The sequence below is a fragment of the Bos javanicus genome, chromosome 17 (assembly GCF_032452875.1).
Source record: "Bos javanicus breed banteng chromosome 17, ARS-OSU_banteng_1.0, whole genome shotgun sequence".
NCBI classification, from domain to species: domain Eukaryota; kingdom Metazoa; phylum Chordata; class Mammalia; order Artiodactyla; family Bovidae; genus Bos; species Bos javanicus.
The window spans coordinates 58,669,507-58,692,309 of NC_083884.1; the positions used below are offsets into that span (position 1 = coordinate 58,669,507).

General features: G+C 43.8%; 1 protein-coding gene across 3 annotated transcripts in view; it reads right to left on the bottom strand.

Moving 5' to 3' along the window:
* Positions 1-22,803, bottom strand: part of FBXW8 (F-box and WD repeat domain containing 8) — a 113,525-nt gene that overhangs the window by 76,496 nt on the left and 14,226 nt on the right. For 2 of the 3 annotated variants that reach the window (XR_009730387.1, XM_061384890.1), the window contains exons 2-4: positions 19,654-19,758; positions 4,574-4,738; positions 764-852 (exon numbers count right to left, since the gene is read on the bottom strand). Coding sequence is in view for 2 of the 3 variants with exons in the window: in XM_061384890.1 (XP_061240874.1) it covers positions 764-852; positions 4,574-4,738; positions 19,654-19,758 (359 nt within the window). In the remaining variant the exon portion in view is untranslated. The remainder of the gene's footprint in view (positions 1-763; positions 853-4,573; positions 4,739-19,653; positions 19,759-22,803) is intronic. The other variant, XM_061384891.1, reaches the window with a different exon arrangement.

The following is a 22,803-nucleotide window of genomic DNA, read 5'->3' on the forward strand; positions in this document are numbered from 1 at the left end:
GGTTTCTGTTTGTCCATCCAGGGAGAAACCTCTTTTGGGTGGCTCACTTCAGAGTCAATCCAGACCCAGAAGTTTAAGTGTCCTGGTCTCTGTGGCATTAGGTACACAACGTGAGACTCTAGTTCAAGACATACTGTTAATCCAAAAAGAAAATTACCACCTTAGTATACATTAAAGAAACACATAAAAACACCTCTCTGATAAAACATGAAGAATTCATGAAAGTGGTTTTTGGAATAGAAGCCAAATTCACAGAAGCTAAAATTTAATTTCTCAGCAATGGAGACAGATACGTAATAAAACGCCTGTTTCAGGACAAGTTAACTGCAAATACAAACTGTGTGGTAGGGAAGGAAGATTACCTGTGTGGCCACAGCCCTTCTTCAGAATGAAGGCTTCACAATGAGAAATCAAGAATAGGACCTGTTTCTGCCAACACTTACTATTCTTGAGTTTTTCATGTCTTCATAAAGAACAAACGGTTGGCCTTAATGAAAATCTAACATAATAACATGCCACAAGAGTCATTTAAAAGCTCAAAAGATATGAGACAAATGGATTACAGAGCCGCCCCACCCAACTTGCTTCAGAGCCCTCGACTACTGGAGGACACAGGGGCTCCGTCTTATCTCCACGTGGGCTGTGAGTGGGAAGGCACCTGCTCCCAAAGGTAGAATAAGGTGGCTGAGACGCAGAGGGTGGTCTGTGAAAAGTGAAAGACCTTAGGATGAAGAGTATTAAATGAAAAACTGTTTTTGCTTACCCAGCAATGACAACGCCATCGTGAGAATGCACATCACATAAAACTGCGTCGGGAATGTGCTCCAGCTCACTCACTGCGCCTTTGCGATTCTGCATGAGAAAAGGGGTGCGGTTTATACTATTCTCGGGATGGCAGGGAGACAAAGCATTTCGCTCTCACCTATATTCCATGGTGGGTTGCCTACAGCATGGACTGTGTCCACAGTTAAAGAGACTCAAAAGGACACAGATGACAACCAATATGTTAAGCTACTAGCACCAGAGCTGCACACACTGCACGGAACTAGACTGTGAGACACCGACCCACCCCCTTGGGGTTCACAGGACGTAAACGACTTCACTGCAGAGGCTGCCAGTGAAGAGACACATGAAGTGGATTTAGAAAGGTCAGGTTGGCGGAGAGAAAGTAGTTAATGGTATTTTACCTGCTAACAGCTCTTTAAGTGCTCTCAGAATAAAATTAAAACATATATACAACAAAATAAAAATCAGGGTGGGGGGAAAAAGGAGAAAAGACATTATTTCTGATTATGGAAATGGTTTATAAAGGAAACCCTAAAACCCATAACACAGTAGCTCCTGATGTAAGTGAAGAGAGCAAAGAGGAAGATATATTTTCCAGTATAGGCCTTTTGATGACTTCTGACTTATTCTATCATGATTATTTATTGATTCAAAATATACACAAATAATTATTTTTAAAATAAAGGGAATCTGGAGGTATAGAAAGTATTTACATGTGGGATGTTGGGAAGGGTGGGACAGTTAAGCCAAAAAGCAAGCATGCATAAAGGTATTCAAGAATATCAAGCCATCAAAAAATATACATACATAACTGAGTCACTTTGCTGTACACCTGAAACAATATTGTAAGCCAACAATACTAAAGTGAAAAGAAAGGCCAGCGAGCCATCTACAACTTCACCTTTGCTGTACCAGCACAAGGATCAGAAACGGTGCAAGTGCCAAGGACAGGTCTTCGCACACAAGTTTCCAATAAACAGTAGCTACTATCACTATCTACATTATTATTAGGAGACAGATGACGACATCCATTCCATTAAAACCAACATTTATTAAGCAGCTGAACTCCACGCGCTGTGCCAGATGATCCACTCGGTGATCGCACTGAACTCGAGAAATGAGTCCAAGGCTGAGGGACACAACTGGACACATCCAGGTGGGGCTGTGTGAGACATGGGAGGGACTGCAAAGTCATCCATGCAAGGACCATGGCCAAAGTGACAAGAGCAAGCTCTTTTGAGAGACCAGGCAGTGAAAGCAAAGGAGAGGGTCAGTGAGCTCATGGCCTCCACTAAGTTCTGTCACGTGGCTTCCTCTTCGTCCTGGGCTCCAGCCCCACACTGGTATTCTGGATTAAGAGACCTTAGCACTCCACTGTGAAACGAGTGCGTGCAAACACCAGGGAAAGGAACACCGTTTCACCTTTGCTCTGAAGTCCAGCTAAGTTTGTACGCTCACAGGTCACCCTCTATGTGAAGTACTGAGAAGCCTGGGGTCCCTTCTGAGCTTCCCCAGACACTGACCTTCCCCAGACACTGACCTAGGAGATTCCAAACCAAATCACCTTCCCAACCCATCCAGAGGATGACCCAAGATAGCAAACCACAGCATCTGTGTGCCAAAGTCGAGGCTAACTGAGCTGCAGGCACCAGCCAAGCCCTGTGGGAGGAGCGTTAGATACCATTAGACAGTCCTCTTTACTGCAGCCTGGAGAGCGCAGCTACTCTCAGCTCCACATCAGAGATGGGAAAGCAGAGGCACCCACAGGGAAGGCACCCTGCTCTCTGCTCCCTTTCATGTTTTCATCAGGATTCCTTTCATTCCAGAATCATTACTGTTAATGCAAGAGCCATCACTTGACACTCGACCTCTGTAGTCCTTATAGGTAACAGTGCGGGATGTGGGCCCAAGATGCTCCAAAGAGAAGCCTCCCTCCAGTCTGACTTCAGTTCATTCAAGCAACAACCTCTTACTGAGCACTTACCAAACACATGGCTTTGTGCTTGTTAGAGAAAAACAATAAACAGATGTTCAGTTAAACTGTATGCAATCTGTACACAGGCATGAAGTTCCAGATGCTCTGAGGTCATTAAACAGCTTCACTTCTGCCCCCTCACCCTGGATGAGGAGGGCATACCTGCTTCCCTCCCTCATTCTCTCTGGTGTATGTAGGCGGGTGCACTCAGTTGTGTCCAACTCTTTTGCGACCCCATGGACTATAGCCTACCAGGCTCCTCTGTCCATGGAATTCTCCAGACAAGAAGACTGGAGGGGGTTGTCATTTCCTTCTCCAGGGGATCTTTCCAACCCAGGAACTGAACCTGCATCTCCTGCATTGGCAGGTGGAGTCTGCCAGGTTACCAAGGGCACCACCTTGGAAGTGCCCGTTGTCTCTGGAGCAAACAAAGAACTCTGCTGCTGTGTTCTCCCTAGGATCTGATATTTATGAACTTGAGCCATGGTACATGGAGTACCTCCAGCTCTTGTGCTCACAACTCTCAAAAGCATCCCTCCTTCCTGGACAGAATGCCCTCCTCTCAAGCGTTCCTTCAATTATGGCCCCTCCTGCCCGGGTTAGAGCCTCGGCTTTCCTATCCCCAGCTCTCTCACTTATGTCCTTCACACAGACTGAACCAAGCAAAAGGCGAAGAGGGGCCTCCCCCTGGTCTGGAGGCACATGGCGGGGCAGCGGGCCTTTTATTTAGTGGAGGTGTCTTTGTGGTCTAAGGACAGCTGTGCTGATTCTCTTTGGAAGGGTGGCTCTCAACCAGGGGTGATGCTGGGGGAAGGAAGGGAATGCTTTCTGGCCTGTACTGGGGAGAGGCTGGAGATGCCACAGAAGCAGAAGATCCTGCAACGCTCAGGACAGCCCTCACTAAAAAGGATCTGGCACCACATGGTGCCAGCACTGGGGCTGAGAAGCGCCAAGTTAAAGGAACACTGCTCTTACTGACTTTGCTAGGAACTGTGACACTACCCAGATCTAGAATACGGTCGCTAATCAGGTTGTGAGGTGACTGGGGACAGACGTGCACATAGGCAGTATGTCACCATCAGTAATGAGCGAAAGCTTGTTCATCTCAAAGTCTATTAGGATTGACTTTTACAGGAGGGGAATAGAGAATCCAGTTCCATCCCTTCCCTCCACCTGAATATCCAGCCACCCAGGTGGGAAGAAACGGCCACCAGGCTGGCGTCTCCTCATGCCTCAGACAGCTCCATGTAACACTGCTCCCGACAGTGCTTTCTACAGAAACACTTCACTGGGCAAATGCGTAGCTGTGATCTAATATTTCTGTAGAGATTTTGAAGTGATAAACGTTATGGAAGCAAGCCAATAGGTTATGTGAGGGAAGGGAAGACAGTGCTTAGAGACGCTTAGTAATCTCCCTCTTGCACTGACTGGAAAGAGCACTTTCAGCCCCTCTTTTCTAATCAGGTGATGCTTTCTTGGTCCATCCAGGGAAGAGGGAAGAGTGAAAGCGGGCTGCATGGAGCTCCACTCCAAACACCCCAACCATCAGAGGGAGGTGACTGGCACCTCAAGCCCACCTCCTCTCCTGGAGGACAAAGGATGCTCCCAAATAGGTGGCTGGAAATGAGGGCAGATACTCTAATGGTCAGCAAGTCACTGTCAGCTGCAGGGACACTCACCACACCCTTCTCTCTGCTTTCAGCAGTGAGCCTCAGGCTCAAACTGGAGGGACTCAGGGTTTCATCCCGGGCTTGGATTCCTGGGTCCCTGCAGTCAATTCCCCCGCAGGTAATGGTACTGGCCACTGCCTACCTTCCAGTTGGTTCTCAACATGTGCTCCTTGGCTCGGCACTCTTGGAAGACGAGCTTCCAGCAAGAATAATCGGAGATGCTGCTCTCAGGGAGGTGGCCTTCCTGCTGGCACAGCCTGTACCACAGCACCTCGTCTTCCGCAATCACCTTCCACGTCTTGCTCACCTACAACAGCCCAAGTGACACAAACGTCAAGTTCTGCAATTAGAGACCTCCCTTGTCATCCAAAAATCAATCAACACCTTCCTTTATCACTGCCCTGGGTTTATGGCAGTATAAAATGTCTCATTAACAAAATCCTCCGAGGCGAAAAAAATACAAGCAAATGTTTCCAGTTTTATCTTTCAAGATTTCCAAATTGCTGTACTACCAACCTAATGCCACATTTTAGACTACTTGGTTAAATTATTTTATACATACACATGTAAATACAAGATATAAAGAGAAAAATACACAAACATGTAAAAGACAAAAAATACACACTAACATGTTAACAGATACAAAATCACACACAGCTTTGCAGAACAGAATCTCTGCTTCTTACTACTAGGTACTTGCACTTCCATCTTATAGAGCTAGACACTGATGACCTCTGAAGTAAAAAGCTGTGATAAAATTAATATCCATAACCCAAACTTCTGGTCATGTGAGAAATTCAAATTCATTTTATGTGTGAAAACTCAGATTTTAAGTGTGTAAATAAAAAATATTCAACAGAAAAGGCAAGCTATTGAGCTAGGATAAGATCTGATAGAGAGAAATGAACACTATAACTGGACTGGATTTCAAATTCCAACAGTATCCAGAGGAAAGGGCCATTTTAGCCATTAAGAGCTTTGTCTTCCAAGCCTAACTTTGGGAAATGATGGACTTTCTTCATTATGAGATTTACTGTACAAAGTTGGACAGATTGTAAAGGATGGACTCTGCCGGCAAAATGAGACACTGATGCAGCAGATCCACATGATATGAGGTCTGCAACACATTCTGCTTGCTGCCCCCCCAAAGGCTGAGCCTCACTTCTAATAAAGTCATGACCAGTGGTTCTCAGTAACCTGCGCTCCATAACACTCCCTTGGGGCTACTCCAAGACATCAAATACTCAGATAAGAAGAAAGAACATGAGACACAGTGAGAGAGAGCACACAGCGTGTGCCCGGCAGACTCATTACACAAGGGTGCCTCACTTGATGAAGTGCTGCTAGAGTTAACTTTCTAACTACACAGTGAAGATTGCCGGAAATCTGCTCCTCGAAAGAAGCAACAAGAATACTGCCAAAAATTGTCAAAAATCAACTTTTCCAGAGCTCTAGAAATTAACTACAAGCTTGTAATCTTCTGAGGAGCATTTATTCAAGGAAAACGGCTGACTCTTCGTAAGAACACCAGCCTTTGTGTTTTTTCACCTGCATTAATCCCATTCTCGTCCCCCAGCTCCATGGTAGCCTTGAAAACCAACAGCCTCCAACTACAGTAGCTGTAAAAACCAGAGGTCTAACAACTCCCAAGGGGGCCAAATGGGTTTACAGCTCTCCAAAAGCACCATCCCCAGAAAACAGTCACGTTTGGCCTGTCTGGCAGCTTGCTAGAAAGCTCTGTTCTCAAGGCTTGTCTTCATCCGATCTGACTTAGATCTAACTCTGTCCTATATCCAGAGCATTTGTCAGAAAAGATAAGGGACTACTGTTTAACAGTGCAGCTGCCTGACACGGCACTACCAACTAGGGCTAAAAGGAGGCTGATCGAAAGACTTAAAAGGAAAACCTGGGGAGTGGAACACCCCATTATAAATATGTTCAAAATACTAAAGGAAAGCATACCTAAAGAAATAAACATATACGCACAATATCTCAGAAAGTACAGAATATCGATAAAGAGATAGAAATTATTTTTTTAAGAATCAAATAGAAGTTTTATAGTTGAAAAATATAATAACTGAAACAAAAAAAAATCACTAAAAGGGCTTAACAATAGATTTGAGCTAGAAGAAGAATCAGAAAACTTAAGGTCAATTAAGATTTTCCATACTGAGAAAGAAAAAGATCAAAAAACAAAAAATTAACAAAATTAACCAAGCCTCAGAGAACCATGAGACGTCATCTGGGTGGACCAATGTAGGCGTTATAGGAGTCCCAGGTGGGGAAGGAAAGAGAAAAGGGAGTAGGAAGGACACCCGAAGAAATTAAGGCCAAAAACTCTCCCAAATTGGAGGGAAAACATTCATCTGCATAGCAAAGAAGCTCAGCAAACACCATGAAGAATAAACTCAAAGAGACTCACACCTAGACATAGTTAAACCGTTGAAAGCTGGAGACAGAATCTTGAAAGGATCTAGAGAAAAAAGACTCGTGCACAAGGTACTCCGCACTTCTCAGAAATCACGGAACTCAGAAAGCAGTAGCATGCAGCACACTGACCGCTGAAAAGAGACTGCCAATCAACAAATCTATAGCCAGCAAAATGATCCTTCAAAAATAAAAGGAGAAATTAAGATATTCCCAGATAAACAGAAAATAAGAGAATTCACCTGGAGTATATCTGCTCTACAAGAAATACTAAATAAAATATTTTGACTGCCTAAAGGCAGTCCTTTAGGCTGAATTGAAAGGAAATATACTTTATTTTCGGAGAAGGCAATGGCACCCCACTCCAGTACTCTTGCCTGGAAAATCCCATTGACGGAGGAGCCTGGTAGGCTGCAGTCCATGGGGTCGCTAAGAGTCAGACACGACTGAGCAACTTCACTTTCACTTTTCACTTTGATGCATTGGAGAAGGAAATGGCAACCCACTCCAGTGTTCTTGCCTGGAGAATCCCAGGGACGGGGGAGCCTGGTGGGCTGCCGTCTATGGGGTCACACGGAGTCGGACACGACTGAAGTGACTTAGCATAGCATAGCATACTTTATTTTCCAAGTAAACATCACTATAAAGGTAAATATAGAAGACAGTATAAATGTACTTTTACTTGCATCCCTTTTCTTCCATCTGATTAAAAAGACACAGCCTAAAACTGTTGATGGGCTTATAAAGATTATTCTATTATTGTGTACAAATTCTAAGAAAGGAGAGGGAACATAGTTATTCTGGAGCACTTTGGTTGTACAATCGGAATTAAGTTGGTATTAGTCAAAACTAGATTGTTTTATGAGGCTCACTGTAACCCCTAGGGCAACCATTAAGAAAATAACTCCAAAATACGGTACAAGAAACAAGAGAATTAGAATGGTATGCTAGAAAAACATCTAACACAAAAGAAGATAATAGTATCAGAAAAGAGGAACAAAAAAGACATACTAACAGTTCCTCAAGTGACTGAGAGCAGCCATCATGTTTCCCCTTAGTCATTTCTTCACTGGTCTAAACGCTACACATTTCCTTCAACTAACTGTCACAGAACTACCTCCCGTATTCATTACCTCTGAAGCGTACCCTCGTGTTTACCGTCTGCATTGTCCCTCTTCAAATGCGGTACTCGGGACTAAACAACACCCCAGATACACAACTTTCAAGCGCCATGAACAGAAGGATTTTAGCAGATACTAATTTGCTACTTCACTTAAAGATACAATGCAGAACCCATAGTCCAGAGCTTCTGGAGTCCATTTATTTTAACAAATATTTAAGGCAGACAAAGTTACATATTACAAACACCCATGGACACACCACCCTGCTTAAGAAGTATTAACCAATAAGCTTAAAACTCCTATGTATCTCTCCGAGTCCACATCCTTTTCTCCCCAACAGTAATCTCAATTTGGTATTTATCAATCTTCAGTCTTCTTAAACACCAACTGTAATTAAAGAAAAAAAAGCCCCCATTTCTTACTCTCACACTATCATGTTTTAAATTCTTAGCTTTCTAAACTTTCTATTCATTTTAAATCCCAGCTCATCACACATACCCACTCCCAGCATTTTATATCATCTTTGCATTTCAATTCTGTCATCCATTATATGGATGTTACTTTTCCTTTACATAAGTCATCTGCAAAATGCAGTCTGTGGGCCTTCATGTCTTAATTATTTTTAAAAAACCAACCAGGATGGGGCTGAAGACAGAGCCCATAGCAAAGCACTAGAGCCCTCCTCCCAGGCTGATGGGGATCCATTAAGCAGCCCACCCTGGGCATGGTCACAGCATCAGTTACAAATCCACGTAAACTACACTGTCATCCCACACTTCTCCATCTCAGCCATAAGGGCATCGGGGAAAAAAACCCTCATCTGATCACAAGTGGTCAGGCAATAAAGAATAGGATAATGACTCAATAATACTGGAGTCCCAGTTCTGACTAGCGAGAACACCACGGTTTTATTTTTGGCATGTCTGCTCCACAGCTGAGCCTGTCCATGACACTGGGTGGTGTCTGTCCATCTGTCTGTGCCAAAGGGAGTCTCAGCACTAGTCAATCTGCTTGACAGACCACCATTCACTGTGATGAAGGTAGGCAACAACTCAAATAGCTTCAGAGCACAGTATTTCTCCCATAGGCTCCTGGAATTCAGGGTTAAATAAAGTATAAGATAAGGGTTAACACACAGACACCCTCATGGTTTCTCAAAGGCACAGAGAGCTAACTAAACTGAACACGCAGCAGTTTACTCTGATCCGTGGGATACATCAGTCCTTTTTTTTGGTAAAAATTATAAAAGGTAAAACTTTGCAGAAATTATAAAATGTAACTTCCAGATGAGAGATTCAAAGTAACTAAGTCATTAATTTCACTATACACTACACAGCACTTGCCAAAGCATAGTCAGTAGAATAGCAGCTCCCGAACTTTAGAAAAGGATTCTCAGGACCTCCCTATGATCCAGTGGTTAAAAACCTGCCTTGCAATGCAGAGGACATGGGTTCAATCCCTGGTTAGGAAACTAAGATCTCACACGCCAAGTGGCGACTAAGGCCTCACGCTGCAGCTAGAGAAGCCCATACTCCACACCCAGAGAAAAGTCCATGTGACGCAATGAAGACCCAGCTAGATTAACAAGTAAATAAAAATCAAAAGGATTCCACGTCACACAAGTTTGGAGAACACTGACTCTTGCCTGTGGGAACTTCTCAGAGCTTTTAATAGACTGACACGTGCTGCCTATCTCTGAGGAGGAGATATAGGAAGCTGTGTTTCTCAAACATATCTGGCTCCTGGACTTTTCTAAGAAGGAGTGTCTCGAAAGCCTAGTGCCCTCCAGAAGGCACCTTAGAGAATGCTGATATGTGTTATCGGTCAATAGATTAAAACACATGTTGGGTGCTCACCACACAACAGGCACTAAGGCCAGCAATTCTCACCCACTTTCCACCTTAACCTGCCTAACTGACACCTTTTGCAGGTAGGTAACACCCCAGAGACGTGCCCAGATTGGGGGCCAGCTCCCCATGGCTGGGGAAGCTAGAAAGAAAAGTTCCAGTCTCTGCCCTCAGAGTTAGGCTGGATCACAAGACTAGCCCTGAATGGGGGGTAATCTTTGTAATTCTGGAGTTTAAAAATTAGCCACAAGGCTGCACTTTGTTAGATGGAGCCAGTGAATCATCAGCATCTCAGAAGAATGCAAATTCAGCACTCACTGATTACAAACTAGAATATCCCAATTAAACTCAACATTCTAGATGAGGTTCTACCAGTACTAAACTGTACAAAGGTCAGTCACTTTAAAACACAGAAACCGTTCCGAGACTTTCAAGAGCTCTCAAATATGTCAGACCTTATAAAACTTGGGAGCTGAAAACTTTTTTATATGTATCAGCTTCAAAGAAAATGCTAAGTAGTCTTAAATAACACAATCTGAAATCTGTACAACAGGGTTATGGGATGAAAACCCAAGAATAAAAAGTTGATGTTTCAGTGTATCATCCCACCACTAACCCCCAAACCACAGGGCTTCTTTTATAGAAAATAATATTCAGGATAAAGTTTAAACCCTGGATAACAAACAGTAAAGCTCTTTGAGGGATTTATAAAAGATTAGAGGTGAGAATAACTTCCAAAAAGGGATCAGGATTGTACTTACAATTAGGTATTAAACACACAAACATGCCAACAATTTCTTTAGCAAACTGTAAAGGGAGGGTTGCCTTTTTATTCTTCTTTAAAGGAGAACAAAAATGACAGGCTTTAAGAATTTCTTTTAAGCCTGAAAGGGGAAAAAAATCAACAAGAAAAAGACCTAGCTAAACTTTCACAGTAAATTTTAGAGTCTCACCAAAAGGAAACCTAATTGTTTTGATTTCTTAAGTTTCATTAAATCTAGAAAGTTTACAAGTCTGCATTTTCCAAAGGCCTAATGGTCTTTCTTTAATACACTGAGATTGGACTGGCCCTGCCCAGTAAAAGTCCCACTGAGTGAGCCTCAGCTGCAAGAATTTGCTAATAAAAATGTCTCCAGCATTTTGCTTTATAGCACCACTATGAATTGTAGCATTAAAAAAAAAAAGCCCTTGGCTCAAAAACTAGCTTATTAACTCTGCCTGGATTAAGGTTACCAGTGGGGTCCACAACAGGGGAAAGTGTCACTGCTCCAGTCAAGCAATGACGTACGAAGCCTACCTGGGGAGAGCGCTACTGATGTCTAGCTACTAAGCCCAGAGTCACTTCTCAGTCCTCCTCTCGGCTGACTCACAGTACCGCTCATCATTACGCTGGATCACCTTCACCTCCTTGTAAAATTCTCTTCCTTGGTTCAGAACCTGTGTACGCCGGGTTTTCCTCCCACCTCACAGGTACTACCTTCTTAGTCTGCTTATCATCTAATCACTGTGGTGGACCAGGCTCAGTCCCCCAATCTCCTCCTCCATCTACACTTGTGTCCCTGGTGAGCTAGTTGTTTCCTGGCTTTAAATATCATCCATGTGCTGACAGCTTCCAGATTTACATCTTCAGTCCTGAGTGCAACCCAGAACTCACCTGCAGCTTTACATCCAAGCACTGATCTTTGCTCATCCCACCACTTTCCCCTCCATCAGTAATGGCAACCTCACCCCCTGGTTGCTCAGGCCAAACACCCTGGAGTACTACTGACTCTTCTTTCTCTCCCCACATCCAACACATAAGCAACCCTAATTCAGCCCACTTCCACCAGCCAGTCCTGATCCAAATCATCATGGGCGCTAGTGTGTGTGTGAGTGTGTGTATGTGTGTGCTCAGTTGTGTCCAACTCTTTGCAACCCCATGGACTCTAGCTCCTCCAACTGTGAAATTTTCCAGGCAAAAGTATGGAAGCAAGTTGCCATTTCTTACTTCAGGCCATCTTCCCAACCCAAGGATCGAACCAGAGACTTTGGCGTCTCCTGCACTGGCAGGCAGATTCTGTACCACTAGCGCCCCCTGGAAAGCCCCACTGTGTGCTCCTGGCAGCCTTCCAAATGATTTCCTTGCTGCAGGTCTTGTCCCCCAGTGTATTCTCCACATGGCAATCCAAATGATCCCTTGTAACACACAGGTCAGACCTATCACTCCTTGGATTAAAACACTTCATTGGCTTCCCATCTCATTCAGAACCCAAGTTCAAATTCCTTTTATTCAAGTTCCAGAGATTAAGTGCCTTTCCAGTTGGGACCAACTCAGCTTCTCTTCCCTGGAGAAGGAAATGGCAACCCACTCCAGTACCCTTGCCTGGAAAATCCCTTGGACAGAGGAGCCTGTAAGCTACAGTCCACGGGCTTGCAAAGAGTCGGACACGACTGAGTGACTTCACTTTCTTTCTTTCTTTCAGCTTCTCTTAGCCCTGGCCACTCACTGTATTAGTTCTGTATTAGTTTCCTACTGAACAACAGAATGGGAAAGACTAGATCTCTTCATGAAAATTAGAGGTACCAAAGGAACATTTCATGCAAAGATGGGCTCTATAAAGGACAGAAATGGTATGGACCTAACAGAAGCAGAAGATATTAAGAAGAGGTGGCAAGAATACACAGAAGAACTGTACAAAAAGATCTTCACGACCAAGATAATCACGATGGTGTGATCACTCACCTACAGCCAGACATCTTGGAATGTGAAGTCAAGTGGGCCTTAGAAAGCATCACTACAAACAAAGCTAGTGGAGGTGATGGAATTCCAGTTGAGCTATTTCAAATCCTGAAAGATAATGCTGTGAAAGTGCTGCACTCAATATGCCAGCAAATTTGGAAAACTCAGCAGTGGCCACAGGACTGGAAAAGGTCAGTTTTCATTCCAATCCCAAACAAAGGCAATGCCGAAGAATGCTCAAACTACCACACAATTGCACTCATCTCACATGCTAGTAAAGTGATGCTCAAAATTCTCCAAGCCAGGCTTCAGCAATACGTGAACTTCCAGATGTTCAAGCTGGTTTTAGAAAAGGCAGAGGAACCAGAGATCAAATTGCCAACATCCGCTGGATCATGGAAAAAGCAAGAGAGTTCCAGAAAAACATCTATTTCTGCTTTATTGACTATGCCAAAGCCTTGGACTGTGTGGATCACAATAAACTGTGGAAAATTCTTCAAGAGATGGGAATACCAGACCACCTGACCTGCCTCTTGGGAAACCTATATGCAGGTCAGGAAGCAACAGTTAGAACTGGACACGGAACAACAGACTGGTTCCAAACAGGAAAAGGAGTACATCAAGGCTGTATATTGTCACCCTGCTTATTTAACTTACATGCAGAGTATATCATGAGAAACGCTGGGCTGGAAGAAGCACAAGCTGGAATCAAGATTGTCGGGAGAAACATCAATAACCTCAGATATGCAGATGATATCACCCTTATGGCAGAAAGTGAAGAGGAACTAAAAAGCCTCTTGATGAAAGTGAAAGAGGAGAGTGAAAAAGCTGGCTTAAACCTCAACATTCAGAAAACGAAGATCATGGTATCTGGTCCCATCACTTCATGGCAAATAGATGGGGAAACAGTGTCAGACTTTATTTTGGGGGGCTCCAAAATCACTGCAGATGGTGATTTCAGCCATGAAATTAAAAGACACTTACTCCTTAGAAGGAAAGTTATGACCAACCTAGATAGCATATTCAAAAGCAGAGACATTACAATTTGCCAACAAAGGTCCATCTAGTCAAGGCTGTGGTTTTTCCAGTGGTCATGTATCGATGTGAGAGTTGGACTGTGAAGAAAGCTGAGCGCCAAAGAATTGATGCTTTTGAACTGTGGTGTTGGAGAAGACTCTTGAGAGTCCCTTGGACTGCAAGGAGATCCAACCAGTCCAACCTAAAGGAGATCAGCCCTGGGATTTCTTTGGAAGGAATGATGCTGAAGCTGAAACTCCAATACTTTGGCCACCTCATGCGAAGAGTTGACTCATTGGAAAAAGACTCTGATACTGGGAGGGATTGCGGGCAGGAGGAGAAGGGGACGACAGAGGATGAGATGGCTGGATGGCATCACCGACTCGATGGACATGAGTTTGGGTGAACTCCAGGAGTTGGTGATGGACAGGGAGGCCTGGCGTGCTGCAATTCATGGGGTTGCAAACAGTCAGACACAACTGAGCGACTGAACTGAACTGATCTTCTAACAACTTATCACACTTATGGCTTAAAATAACACGCGTTTACTTGACAGTTCTGGAGGCCAAAAGTCTAAAATCAAGGAGCTGGGGAAATTCCCTGGCTGTCCAGTGATGAGAGCTCCATGCTTCCATTGCAGGGGGCAGGGTTTCAATACCTGGTCAGGGAACTAAGACCCCACAAGATGCATGGCCCAGTCAAAAAATAAAATTGTGGGCAGCCAGGTAGCATTCCTTCTGGAGGTTTCAAGCGACAATCTGTTTCTTTACCTATTCCAGGTTTGAGAGGCCAGCTACATTCTTTGGCTTGGGGCCCCTTCCTCCGTTTTCAAAGCCAGAAACATGGCATCTCCTCTTCTCACTGACGTCCTGCCTCCCGCTATGGAGCTTTGCAATTACACTGAACTCACCTGGATAATCCAAGATCACTCCATGCCAAGATCCTCAACATACATCTGCCAAGGTCCCTACCCACAAAAGGTAACACATGGACATCACAGGTCTGAGGACAAGCACATGCACATCTCTGGGAGGCTGACACTCAGTTACCACAGTCTAGCCAGCTCTGACCTTCCTGCTCTCCTCAAGCACAACAGCTGCACTCACCTCCAGGCCTTTGCACCTGTGATTCACCTCTGCCAGAGACCTGTCCAGCTTCCTGCTTCCCTCCTTTCAGTCTCTGCAGAAAGGCCACCTTCTCTGGGACATCTTCCTCAGTCACTTAGAAGTGTAACCCCAACATCGTCTCTGCTGGTCTCTTTTCTCCACAGCACTTATCACCACCCGATATACTCTATATTCAATCCTGTATTTACTGCACATAATTGTAAAGCTTTCTAGAAGGTGGGGGGAATGGGGTTTCTGTTTTGTTCAGTGCTGTACTCACTGTCTAGAACGGTACATACATGGCACATAGCAGGCCCTGCATGAAAGACTGAATGAGAAGAGTAAGTCCAACATTGTTTAACACTTAAAAAACTGGGTTGTTTTTATTTTCAAAGGTCAGCTCCTGGCATGTGCGGTCCTCAGAAGGCTCTGACTTTCTTATTCAAGTATAATCTCTTGCTTTTTTATTTTTTTTCTCGTTTAAATTTTAATACGGAAAATGTCCACCACACAAGAGTAAAGTGAAGAGTATAAACAACTCTCAAGTCCCCCCCCCAACTCCGTTCAAATGATTATCAGCACTTCACTCTCCCTGTTTCATCGCGCTCCCCATCCTCTTTCTGGAGCTGCTCTGCTTTTCCTTAACCCCATTTAGAGGGAGCAGCCATTGCAACCTGGCAAATTAAAAGAAAACGCCTGTAGGTGCTTGGGTGTCAGGTGCACACGAGCCTCCCTGAGAGGAGTCTGGGGGCAAAGGTGAAGCGAAGAACTGAGGGAACTCTGCCAGCAATCTCAAGTCCTCAGCATCATCTCTGCTCTGAAAAATCAACCCAGAGCGCTTGGCTCTGAATCCCCAACTTCTAAACATGTCATTAAGACCTGCAGCTAGGATAAGTCTGGTTTTAGTTTCTCCTATTTGGACATCTGGGAAGATGGTAAGATCACATTTTCCTTGAAACTTGAAATATCATAATCTAATAGACTAGGCTTTAGTTCCAGAAGTACTTCTTTATTTTGGTAACACCTACTTCTTGCTTGCCAATTTTTATCATAAATCTTAAGTTTTTTAACCTCTCCATCTTCCCTCTTTTTCTTGATTACATTCTTTAAGCACATTTTTTTCTACGTTTTACTTGAAAAGCATGACCTTTTTGCCTTTGCAGCTCTACTGCTAAAATTACACATTAGGAAATACACATAACTAAAATATATGTTAAAACTGAAAATGAAAAAATAAAATTACAGGCCTTCCCTGGTGGCTCCATGATAAAGAATCCACCTATCAATGCAGGAGACATGGGTTTGATCCCTGGTCCAGGAAGATCCCACATTTCATGAAGCAATTAAGTCCATGCACCACAACCACTGAGACCGAGCGCCCCAGAATCCTTGCTCCACAACAAGAGACACACTGCAGTGAGAAGCCTGTGTAACTCGAGAGCAGCCCCCGCCTCTTCGCAACTAGAGAAAAGCCCGTGCAGCAACAAAGACCCACTGCAGCTAAAAATAAATAACATTTTTAAAAAATGAAATCTCTAAAAATTTGTTTAAATAAAATAAAATTACAGAAATGGAAAATAAATTCAAGGTTTCCAGGGTTAGTGAAGGGGAAGGGTGTGGCTATAAAAGAGTAGCAGGAATTCTTGTGATGAAAGTTCTGTATCTTGACTGTGTGGTCACTCAAATCTACATACATGATGAAACCACACAGAACCAAATACACACGAATAAGCGTGTTAAACTGGTGAAATCTGAATAAGCTCCGTGGACTTTGCAAATGTCAATCCCTGGTTTTGATACCGTGGGACAATTTTCCAAGACACTGACAATGGAGGAACTAGGGGAAGGGTACACAGAACTTCTCTGCACTGTATTTTGCAACTTCCTATGAATTTAAAATTACTTTTAAAGTGTTTCAAATGAACACTGGCATATACTTAAAAACCTTTACTTCTTAGAATTATCCAGTAATATAACAGCACACTTACTTTTTTCTCATAAAAAACAAACAATTCTGAAATCAGCAATTTTGTCATTGTTACCCATTTTAAAATATCACGTTGCAAAGACTGGAAATTCTGTGGACATACACACACGCATACAAAGAACATAAAATTGTAACTAGCAAAATGATAAACTGCTCAATGAGCTGTCCCACGCATAACACCTTACTAAAAGCACACTGTTTGAGACATCTCAGCGTGAGACTCTCCCACAGAGATATAAACCCCTTGAGGGCCAGGTATGGACAGCAACAGGCTAGGGAGGCCAGTATCCAGAGTCCACAGAGTCACAGACTAACGTGGGGGGACTTAAGTTCTGAAGCATCAAGCCTCACAAAGCAGAAAGGAGACGAAGTCAGAGCCAAATCAATTCCCCAAGTCCGTGGCATAATGAAATCTCAGAAGTCCTCCCCAACCAGGGTTCCTTACTGTGAGTCAGTTACCAATTTGGCATAAAGATCTAAGCAAACAGGTTTTCTCCAAGGGTACACATATAGTTCATGGTGCCAATTCCCCATAACTGGCCCAACCAATTTCACTCAAATCCCAAGGCGGCTAGATTAAAAGAGAACCAGAGGAAAACAGCAAGACGGAAAAGGCTAGCCCCCTCTGAAATAAAATCATAAAGCAGCAGGATGTTCCATTGAACAGAAGGCCCTTTCCCCTGTTTCAAAAATAAAAACACCGTGAGAAACAAATGAAAATGCTACTTATTTTTATTACTTTGGGGTTTTATTTTAATGCTTGAAAAAAAAAAACAAAGCCAAGTCTGCAAACTACTGGCCATCCATTGTCCTCTTTGTGCAAAAGCTCAGAAAACAAACAAACAAAAAAAAAAACCCTGGCTTTGCAGATCACAGCCAACTCAGGGGTTCTGGTTAGAGATATTTTCTATTCTTACTCATGTGCTTTAAAAATTAGGTTCAACAGGAAAAATCCAAATCCAACTGGCCCAAGAGGGAAGAATTCTGGTGGACAATTGGACTACTGTGTTGCAAATTAAACTGTTCACACCTGCAGAATAATCTCACCAGCATAACCAATCTACCCTGGAATGCAGCCCCACTGTACCAAAAGGGGGGTCTCTTCTTCCACCAGATCTTATCTTTACACTGATAAACTCTCTGGATGAGAAAACCAGCAGATGTGAAAGCCACATGGCCCACTACAAAGTGGGAGAGCAAAAAGCAATGTTAAAAGAAATGATTCCTTAAACAGCAGCTCCCTATCAAGAATGAAGATTTTATCACCGAATGCTGACTTTGTGGAAAGCAAGCTATTAGACCCTGTTCTAAGGCCTCAGCCAGCGGCATCCAGCTGAAATCCAGGAGCTGGACTCACTTAGCTACGCCCTTGTTTTCAATTCTTGGGATAGGGCCAATATGTAAAGTTAGAATATAACAAATCCAATTGCCAAGGGAAAGAAGACAATGTAGGTACTCTTACTTAATGCAATAGATAGGCTCTGAGCACAGTTTATACTGCAAAGATTTTTATTTTGTGAATTTTACCCTTTGAATAATTTCTTTCTAAAGATTTCCACACTCTCCATTAAAAAATATTAGCCAACATCCCCTTTTAACTGATACTGTGGCAATCAAAAATCATGAAAATTTTCTCAAATTCATATTTAAGTAGAAAAACATTCTGATTAAGCAAACTGCTTCATAACAAGGTAAAATCATAATAGGGAAAGAGAGTAAAACCAGAAACTCTCTAAATTGTCTTGCATTCTGTTGTCATTTCACTGAATTGCCATGGGGTCAGCCAGCTCTAGAGTCTAAGTTTGAGCAGTTTTCACCACTCTCAAACTGCCTTAATATTTTTAACTTCATATTCATGACAGTGTTTTGGATTTTTAATGTATAGTTTTCCTACCACTTAATGTCTTTTTTTTTTTTTTTTTTTTTGCCACATTGCCCAACATGTAGAATCTGAGTTCCCTAATCAGGGATTGAATCCCACATCCCTTAGAGTGGAAGTGTGGAGTCTTAACCGCTAGACCTCCAGGGAAGTCCCTCCTACCACCCAGTTTCACCAAATTCTTTCTCCTAAAGGTATAGAGACTTGTGTCAAACGCATTATAGGATCTAGAGATGGGAAATGGTAACCACCAAACAGATTACTTCTTTGGCTGATATGGGCCATGGATACTTCAGTGTCTTCTGGGAAACACAGCTGTCCATGAAATGCCAAATGATCAGCAATCACATTCATTCTTCACCAAGAAGAAAATACAAGACTAACTTTAATGGCATAAATGCCTGCCTCTTAAAGCATGGCCAAAGCCACGCTGGTTTCAGCTGGTAGAAATGCAGACTAGTAGGGGCCACACCCCAGACCTCCTGAATCTGAAACTGCGTTTTATCCAGACCCTCTGTGATGCATGCACACAATAAAGTCTGGCCTAAACTATCTGCCCCCATCCCACTCCACCAGCATGTGGCCCAGAGCAGGCACGAGATGGGGGACACTGATCTGCAATTCCCTCGGTGGGTCTCAGTTCTCACATGCCTCTCACCTCACTGCATGGAATTCGGGTGTCTGAAGGGTAATTTGGACTGTACAGTGGAACATGATGTCACTGTTTTGTCCCCAGGCTGACCCTCAGCTCCCAACCTAACAGCTGGCTTGACTGAACCAAGGCCTCACACCTTTGCATCAGAAACAGTGAGGACATTAACAGCTCTGGCGAGCTCAGAAAGGCAAGCACAGTGCTGTCAGCCTTAAGCACGCTGCCACGGGTCAGCCATAACTCAGACTGCAGGAGGAACGCAGCGCTGGAGCAGCTGGTCACGAAAAGATCAACACCACGTGGGGATATGGAACACGATCGTTTAAGCTCAAGGTTGCTTCCCTTCAAGTAAAGCTGCTATCCCATTTGTGAACTCTGTGGAGTCTGTCATTCTGTAAAGTACACTTCTGTTATGGAGGAGCTTCCCTCACTTGAATTACACATGTAAGCAAATCCTGACGGCTTACCTGTGCGCATCTTCCTAGTTCTCTCCTGTTCAGATACTGAAATATATTGATTGCCAATTCATAAGGCAGTTGGATATCAAAGAAGGGAACATCATCCATTTCATTCTGAGGAGGGAAAAAAAGAAAAGAAATATTAAAATTCTGAAACATGAAAATGTAGGCCCTTTAAATGATCAGCAACGACCTTAGGTGGTGACAAGAGACAGAACTGTGATACTAAGGAGAAGCAAAACGTTCTCACTATTCCATGGAGCACAGTCATAGAACTCATTCAGAGCCTTATAGTCACTCTCAAATCTCTGACTCCCCACATTCATATGAAGTCTCCTCACATGCACTTATAAACTCCACAAGACCACGAAACGATTCAAAAAGGAGAAGCAGGGGTGCCCTCTCACAAGCTAAGGGGTGCCACGGGAATCAGTGCAGAGGTCCGTGGAAAGCCTCTCAACGTCTCAGGAAAGATGAGTGGCAGGAAGCCAAGAAAGAGCCTTGAAACCAGGGAAGGAGGCCACTGGTCCTTCCAGGACAACTGCTGCTATTCCCCAACCTGGACGGGAGTGCGTGTACATAGCAGAGAAACGCTGACCTAGGTCACTGCAGTGTTTTCTCCAAGAAGAGGGGGACAGGGCTGTGAATGTGAGCGGAAAGTACATAAACGAGGCGCCGCTCCTGAGTAAGGTAAGCACGTCCCCCCTCAGCCACAGGAGAAGCACAAGGTTTCCTAATGCACTCGGGGGCTTGCGCTGGTTAACCCAGGGAGCCAGTGCAAACAAAGCAGTTTCTTCTTCGGTGTCATTTATTAATGCGGAGAAATTAGAGCTCGCCTGCCTTTGGATAAGCAATTAGGGATGAGGTAACAGGCTTTATTCGAGAGATAAGGCTGTCATGACGATCCTGGTAGCACAAAGAAATATGAGCATGAAACAGAAAAAAAGGCCAAGTGTGCACATGTATCCCTCCGTCTGTGCCCAAATCCACCTGCCAAAGCTTGCTTTGGAGTAGGCTCCTGTGAAGCTGGGGAAAGCAGCGCTATTCATCCCAACAGAACTTGCTTAATAAAATTCACTTCTAGTAAGCTTTGGCTGACATCAGTGACTTACTGGATACAAATGAAAGTATTATTTCACCACTCAAATACAACAGTTGTATACTGCAAGGCTGCATGGAAAGAGTCTCGGCGTGCTAAGGCACCAAGAATCAGGGTGAAGATTTTTCTGGAATTGTGTTTCCATTCATCTAGAACTCTCAGGGCTAACAGTACCCAGGGCATAAGGAGGTAATGTATTCAACTGCAAAAACAGTGCAAGGCTAATAAGCATGAAGGCCAAGAAGGCTCTCTAGAGGGAAAGGGAGGAAGGGCTTACAGTTCTCGGCGGGTAAAGAAGGAACAGAATGTTAAGTCAGGACAGAAGAGTTGGCTGTACCAAAAACAACAGGAAAAAAAAAAAAATCTGCAAGTGTAACTGAAAGACAAAAAGGATCCCTGCCTAAAAAAATAAAGGAAAGTCATTGGTCAGGCTAGGTCCCCTCCTACAGCTAATCGACTTTACCCATCAAGAAAAAGAGGCATCACTTTCTCTCTGCCCAGATTCAACTTCAGATGCCTTATTGTAATGGTGAAAGGAGTCAATGAAAGCTGCATACATTACAAGACTATCATTCACAGCCCTGGACTTCCTTCTGCTTTCTCTTTTGGATTATTTGACTACAGTGAGGTGGAGAAGTCTACCTTAAACATTCAGTAGAGAAGCAAGAGGAAAAAATGTCCCCTGTCCTATACAAGCAGAATAAAGGCAAAGTCTGCATTCATGCAAACTGAACTCATAATTAGCTTTTTCTTTTTTTATCTGCTGCCAGCGATGTGCCAGGCATTGTTTTCTTCAATCTTCCCTTCAGAACTCCCTATAAACTGGTGTCTGGATTTGATGTGATTGGGATGAAGGGTGAGAAATTACCTCTGTTTTTTAGTTTTGTTGGTGCACAAAAGTCATACTTCTGGTGGCAGGTGCCTTCTCCCATCTGCCTATTCAGTTGGCCAGTTCTCTCTTCTCCTCCTAGAAAATAAGGCCTCTGCCTAGCATACTCCAGACTCTGCCACCATTTGTCCTGACACCAGTGACCTCTGGGATGCAGTACCACGTTGGGGTTAGAGCACAGATTCCAACTGGTCATCCTGGCTCTGCCATCTCACTAGCCATGAGACCAGGCTACACGCAACTGATTCTCAGCTTCCTCATCTGTGAAACAGATGTCAGCATACCTATTGTGTTATTCACAGGGCAGTTATAAGGATAAAATGAAATAATTCACGGAAAGGACTTGGCACAAGTACCCAAGGCTAAGCATGCAACCATCGATTGTTAAAGTTACTGTCTTCTTTCCTTGAACGATATATCCCAGGCCCCTTTTTTTCCTTCAACAAGTATTTGTTGATTAGGTCCACATTCCACTCTGCCCCCACATAAGCTTGTTGTTTACACAGAAAGTCGTCTCCCCTTGTCACATGATAAGCAGATGACGGTCAACAACAGTGGAAAGGGAACAGTACAGCACAGGCTGTCATTCAGGGATCTGAACACTCAAAGGATCCACACAACAAGGTCTCTTCCAAAAAGGCTTCCAAAAAAGAATCATCAGGGATTCCCTGGTGGCTCAGTGGTGAGGAATCTGCCTGCCGACGCAGGAGACACAAGTTCGATCCCTGGTCCAGGAAGATCCCACCTGTCACAGAGCAACTAGGTCCACGTGCCACAGCTATGGAGTCCGTGCTCCACGATGAGAGAAGATCGCACACCACAACTAGAGAGGAGCCCCACTCGCAGCAACTAGAGAAAAGTCCGTGCAACAACAAAGACCCAGTACGACCAAAAATAAAACAAATTTTTTAAAAACAGAATCATCAATTCTAGACGGTTATACCACAGTAATAACTACAGAAGGATCTGCTCTACTGCACAGTGGATGAAAGTGAGGCGGCCAGCAGGGTGCGAACCACCAGTCGGGGGTGTTAGGGCTCCCACACCAACGAACAATCAGAGACGCCACAGTGGTCTCACTGTTGACACAGCTGTCATGGGTCTTGATCACCTACAAGTTCTAGAGGGTAACAACTGCTTCGAAGCACTGAATTATAATTATGTAAACACC